The sequence below is a fragment of the Neomonachus schauinslandi genome, chromosome 10, assembly GCF_002201575.2.
Source record: "Neomonachus schauinslandi chromosome 10, ASM220157v2, whole genome shotgun sequence".
NCBI classification, from domain to species: domain Eukaryota; kingdom Metazoa; phylum Chordata; class Mammalia; order Carnivora; family Phocidae; genus Neomonachus; species Neomonachus schauinslandi.
Window position 1 is genome coordinate 99,191,968 of NC_058412.1, and position 6,692 is coordinate 99,198,659.

Sequence of the window (6,692 nt, forward strand, 5' to 3'; positions counted from 1 at the left end):
TCTCTCTGGTGCATTTCTGTTCTTGCCTGTCCAGGTCCAGTTAAATCATGGGTAGTTCATTTTGATCAGTATCTCAAAGTCACAGGTGTATTTTTTCCTACAGGAAGTCTCTACATGTAAAAACAAAAACAAAAACCAAAACCGAAGAACAGAGCTGTACTCAGACCCGGACATGGGGATTTTATTTTTAGTTAATGAGGAGTCATTGCTCTTTGTCTTTATTAATTTCTTCTGTTTTGCAATTGGAAAAATAATAACCAAGTACCCAGGGGCCAAGTTTATTAATCTTGCTATCTGATAGTCAAATTAACAAGAAGATACCACCTTTTCTAATCCTTAAAATGAATATGCTGATAATTAAAAGCCGAAAGCTTGTTCCAGCAATGGTTAATGAAAGCAAAGCAATTAGGAGAGCAGACTTTCACAGCATTTAAGTCATCAAGTAATTAAGCATTTCTCCGGCAGGGCACTTCACAGTCCTCTTTATTAGTTAATCCTCAGGCAAACCAGTGGGAAAGATAATAATATCATTACAAGGATTTCTCTGAGTATCGAAAAATGTCTTGTAAACATAAAGCCCTCTGGGAGAAGGAAGTAAGGTATATACATCAACCCTTGGTAAATCAAGATAAAAATATGGGTCATTGTTGTTCTCATTTGTCTTTAGGAAAGGACATCGGGACTAGGGTGATGTAGGTGACTTATCCTAATGGCTTCACTGAGAAGCATCTCATTCCCTAATTTATGACTTTAAATTAAGCTCAATGAGCTCCTTGACTTAAAATGTGAGCCAAGACTGACTGCATCATTGTTCTGGGAATACAAAATAATGCCTGAGGAAAAACTGGGAGAGGAACTGAACTAATGTAGAAATATAAGCACTCAGCTCACAAGTTGTTGTGAAACTCTATCTCAATTTACACTTGATTCAAAAGTGCTTCAGAAATTTAACCATAAACAAAACATGTTGCCCATCCCCTCCTGCCCATTCCTTCTGTCTGTTTCCTAGCTCAGACCAGAGTTTCTACTCATGTCGGCTTATTGTAAAGGCTTCTCAGTGGTCTCCCATTCTAGTGTTCTTCCTTTAAATCTGCAGCAGAAAAAGCCATGTCTGCCAAAGACTTTAATCCCCAATTCACAGGGAGGACTTGTTGCTGAGATGTGTCTCTTAGTCAGAGACTACATTTCCTAGCTCCCTTTCATCCATGTGACTAGTTCTTACCAAAGGGATGGATGTAAAAGTGAAGGGTGTCATCTCTCGGCTAAGGCAGCTAAGAAGTAGATGGAGATTCTCCTTAGTCTCTTTGCCCTTCCATTGGTTGAATGCAGGATACATAGCGGCTTGAAGGGATGGCAGAACCACATGGTGGAAGAAGTTTGGGTCCCTCAGTGACCATGTGAAGAAAATTCATCTCCAACCAGCAATACCCATGTTGAAATTTGGGGGTTTACTTGTTACAGATGTTAGGGCATTACCTTAGTTAATACATAATCCATCTAACAAAGCACTACCAGGTCCAGGTTATTTTTGATAAAATACAAATCTGGTATTTTTACTCCACCTCACTCTTCCCAAAACCATGCATATACACAAAAAAACACAAGCAAACAAACACAAAAATAAAAACATCTTATTGACTTTTTATTGCCTAATGAAGTCCCGACTTCTAACTCTGGCATTCAAAACCCTCCTTGATCTAACCTACCTACTTCCCTATATATCTTCCAGACTTCTTTTCCTTACCTGCCCTGCCCACCCCCAACCACAGACCTTGAACTAAAGCCTCCTGACCTTTGGTCATATCAGCCCATTTGCTGGAATGATCTCCTCTCACAGTTTGACCATTGAAGACCCCTCCCTGCATTTTTCAAAGAATAGTTCCCATATCATCTCCTCCATGAACCCCTCAATGAGCCCCCAGATTTGAAAGATATCTGCATCTGCTTCTAAACTACCCTGGTACTCTGCCTTGCTGTTCTTTATTTTTTCACTCAAATATTTATCAAGTGCTTGTTTTGTGTCAGGAGGCACTGTGCCTTGTTCTAGGCATACAAGAACAAGACAACCTTCAAAGAGCTCATAGTCTTCTACAGAAGAAGAGACATGTCCTAAAATGGCACTAGTGCAAGATCACAGAAGTAAAGTGCTGTGAAAATGTGAACGAGGGAACAATGAATTCAGGTGGATGGATCAGTACCACTGGGTCCTATTCTAAAGTGATTTTATAACATGAAGCATAAGAAACACATGACAATTTTTGTAGCGGAAGAAAGCATGTATATTTTAAGATAATGACTAAGAAATCTATCCTAAATTAAGACAAAAGGTGGGGGGAAATTAGCCTTTGGAGATGAGTTTCCAGTGTATATAGTTAGACCTACCAGATAACACGTTTTTGGGATCCTACAGAGAAAACAAAAAACACACCCCCTGAATAAATTATAAATAGATCTGTCACAAATAAAAGTAATTATGGCACGAAGCATTTTCATTTCTCATTTGTCTGGTCTGACCGCTTATGGAGTGTTAGAGCTGAAGCTTTAAATACCAGAATAGAATTATTTTCTGGAAAGGACAAGTTCAAGTTAGATATTTAGAATGGCCTTCTAAGAAATATGAAAAGACAGAACACACAGCTCTTAGAAATGGCCATGACTTCTCTTGAAATAAATGCCTTATCACCTAATAATCAGAAGTGTGCAAAACAAAAAAATTATATGTAGATAACTTTATTACAGAAAAAAACCTACAAATAAACAAACTTCTCCAAAATAGAAGGCATGTTCTATAAACCATCGTGTGGTAGCATACCTTTGCATTATGTATTCTATGGCCCCGTGGTTAAGTGAGCAGGCTAGAAGGAGACTACCTGGATTTGAATCTCAGCTCTGCCACTCACAAGTCCCATGAATTTAGGTAAATGACTTAACCTCTCTGTGCCTCAGTTTCTTCACCTTTACAGTAGAGTTAATATCATCTGCCCTATATAATTGTCACGAGGTTTAAATAAATGACAGTGGTGACTGGCACACAGTAGAAGTATTTAATAATGGCATTATCCATTAATATGAAATACTATGCAACTATTAAAAATAAAAATATTATAGACAAAGGAGTATCTTAGGACATGGTATATTGTTTGAAATATATTGTTAAGAAAGCAAAAGACAAAATATTATGCAAAGTGAAAAATTCCTAAGTTAAAAGTATGTGTGTCTATGAATCTATATAAAAATGCTGGAATGCTGGAAGGTTGTGTATAAAATATGATCAGTACCTATCTCTGTACAGTGAAATTGTAGGTGGGCTTTTAATATTTGTTCATCTCTATGTTTTCAAAGTTTTCTCCTATTAAAATATGGTATATTTATAATAAGAAAGCAAGATTAAATTATTCAAAAAATGACCTCTGTCCCCATATAAGAAGTTTTTGATGACACCCAAAGATTCAGGGCTGGAAAATTCCCACATCATGTAATTGAACGATTTTCATAAACCAGAGAATTGCTGGAGATTTCTGTATTTTTGAATTATAAGAAGCTCTTTTGAACATGTGAACATTGGGTAGTACTTTGGCACACCTGATATTTTAGTTGGAAACACATTATTTAAGAAGAGTCTGCAGATCCGTTTACATCATCTCCTCAGTCAGTGAATTTAAAGCTAAATAAGGTCAAGTGTACCACAGGAAAGTTAAATATCAGTGGATTGGGTGTGCAGTGGACTTATTGAATGAACCTCGGCCATCATCAAAACACTTTTGAAAAGAAATTTTTTGTTTGAAAACTTGGATTTTTTTTTTTCCTAAGTAAGGATCAAAGAACAAGGAGTCTTTTCTACAGCCTACTAATAAAATTTCTTCTATATGAGTTGTCCTAATTAGCCTGTGGGTTCAGGAATTTCTCTGGGAATTTTAAAGAACGACTTTCATGTCCGGCCCCACCCCCACTGAGAATTGTGAGGCCCCTGGGGCAAGGAGTGAGCCCATTCCACTTTAATGGTACTTCTTGCTAGTTTTTATTATAAGCTAAGCAACTGAATTGTGATGCTTGTGCCTCAAGAAATAAATTAATAACTATTGCCTGCTTCAAATGAGAATGAATGCCTGAGATACTGACAAAGCCTGCTGTTCCCTGGATGCCCTATTAAAGTCAATATGCCTTTCATGTGTGGGGGTGACTCAGCCCTTATAATCTGCAGGGTGCTTTCAAATGAACACCCACTGAATTTGTTGGAATTAGAGACACAAATTAGAGTTTTTACAGCATCCATTTTCTCTGTCGCCAGGAAGATTTGTTCAGAACAGTCTCCTGCATTTTAAGTTTTTAAGCAAGAACATTCCTCTTTCTCCAGCAAATCAATTTATGGGACCACAAAGCTTTGGAAAAAATTTAAGAAATGACCAGGAGAACACAGCTGAGAGAGAATACCACCCAAAAAGTGGGCTTAGCAGGGGCCACAGGGGTTCACAACAATTGCACTCTGTGTAATGGACGTTTGGGAGACATAGAAGAAAGACAAAGAGAGACAGGATAACCATGGTTTGTGAAAAATCTCTCTTCTTATCCACTGGAAAATAATCCAAAGGCACCCAGCTAAGTACAATTCTGGGACTGGCCCAAGGCCCTTCAACCTTTAAAAGCAACTCTATTTAGCTTTTTCATTACTTCGTTTGGGAAAACAAGCACAAATAAAGCAAACAAATAAAAACAAAGTGTAAGTAGGTGAAAATTAAAGAAAAAAATTTTTTTATCTGCCATGGCATAATTTAGGGGGGTGAAAAGGTACCTAGAAATACAGTATGTCATTTGAGGAATAAAATTCCAGCCTGAGAACTAAAATAGTTTATGCATTCATTCTGTAAGTATTATCAGAGACCAGCTATGTACTCGGCGCTTCACTGAGCACTGGGAATTGAGCGGCTAACGGGGTGTCCAGGTCCTTGAGGACAAGGACAAATGAAGAAACAAATTCTGGAACTTCAGGTCTGATAAGTACTATGAAGAAAACTAGGAATCTTACACGCTTTTTAGTATCTGTATTGTTATTTGTTTGGGGAGCTGTACTGTTGGTATCTAGGTTCTGCCTCTTTAACAGGAATCATATCTAAGGTCTGGTCCAGCAGTATTCAAGAAAGCTTTTTGTGTTAGTTTCTGACAGCTGTTGTAACAAATCACCACAAATGTAGTGGCTTAAGACAACTCACATTATCTCACAGTTTCTGTGGGTCAAAAGTCTGGGTGAGCTTGACCGGTCCTCTGTGTAGGGCCTCCCAGGCTAAAATCAATCTGTGTTCTTTCCTGGGAGCTTTGGGGGAAGAATCACTTCCAGTCTCCCTCGGGTTGTTGGGCACATTCAGTTTTCTGTGCTTGTCGGACTGAGGGTCCCATTTCCTTGCTGGCTGCCTGCATTCCTTCTCATTCTTCTCGAGAGGCCCCTCCAGCCATGGCGAGTGGAGCCCTTCCCAAGCCTTCTGCCATATCTGACTTTCATCTTCTGCCCTCAGCCATGAGAAAACTGTATTTAAGGGCTCGCAGGATTCTATGGAGTCCGCGTAGGTAATCCAGGATCATCTCTCTGTCTTAAGGTCTGTAACCTTAATGACATTTTCGAAGTCCCCTTTGCCATGTAACATAACATTCACAGGTTCCAAGGGTTAGGGGCTGAATGAATATCTTGGTGGGAATGGAGGGGGCCTACCAAAGATTAATGGTATTTCAAGCAATGGCTTTCACTGAATTACCCCTAAAGAATCTGCACCTAATGAGTAGGGGCTGTTTTTCTATCTCTAGGACATTCACTTGGCCAGGAGATTATATGATATGGCTGCTCAAACGAGTCCAGATGCTCACGTACCGGTTTTCTTCGCCCTCGTGAAACTGGAAACCGTGCATTTGCTCCAAGATATCCTGTTTTTTAATGTAAGTTTGTCTCAAATAGGTCCCAAATCTCTGAAAACAACAATGAACAACTTTTGGATGGTGGGATGGGAGGTGATGATGGCTCTGGAGAGGGTGGAAGGCTTGGATTTTTTTTGACAGAATGTCTCTCCCAGCAGTTCACCATGAGATGGAAATGGATGAAATTGGACAACACCCTTGTGCCATACTGGGATTTATTTGTCATTGGCCTAATTGTTGCTGTGCTGATTTTCTTGGTTAGAAATCGCTACGGGTAGGATCTGGACCATAGGAAAACCTGCTCATGGCAACATTTTACTTCAAGTTATCCTCGCTAAATAAAGAATTCCCTCATCAAACTCAAGAGTCTGCTGCAGATTTCCCACACAGGCCTGTGATGGAAAATGGACAAAGCTTGGGACCTGTCTTCAGAAACCATTTCAGACTTCCTGCTTAGTTGTGGTGACCACTTGTGGCGGAGTGAGGTGCTGGAGATTGGTCACCAGAGGTTTCCTTATAAACTTATTGTCTTGGAGATCTAGTCCCTAGTTAGGATAAAGGCCACCCATTTTCATGTTGTTATAACAGCCTTTCCCCTCTCAAGAGGACAAATGGGTTTCTTGGCTCTTTCATACATACAGAAGTGGGGAGGAGGGGGAGTTTTGGAAGGGCAGGAACACAGATCCCTCAGAATCTGATAAAGACACAAATTTACAAATAGACCCTTCATCTTGCAGGAATGCTCCTGTGATTCTGTGAACCACATTGTAGCTCTGATGAGTGAAAGTTCG

The 6,692-nt window shown here is 39.5% G+C and overlaps 1 protein-coding gene across 3 annotated transcripts in view; it reads left to right on the top strand.

Annotated features, from left to right (window-relative positions):
• The window catches only part of SEL1L2 (SEL1L2 adaptor subunit of ERAD E3 ligase), a 62,769-nt gene extending 56,590 nt beyond the window's left edge, over nucleotides 1–6,179 (top strand). For 2 of the 3 annotated variants that reach the window (XM_044918865.1, XM_021700719.2), the window contains 2 exons: nucleotides 5,794–5,922; nucleotides 6,060–6,179. In XM_044918865.1, the coding sequence (XP_044774800.1) occupies nucleotides 5,794–5,922; nucleotides 6,060–6,179 (249 nt within the window). Of the gene's footprint in view, nucleotides 1–5,793; nucleotides 5,923–6,056 lie in introns of all 3 variants that reach the window. The other variant, XM_044918864.1, reaches the window with a different exon arrangement.
• The last annotated feature ends 513 nt before the right edge of the window (nucleotides 6,180–6,692 follow it).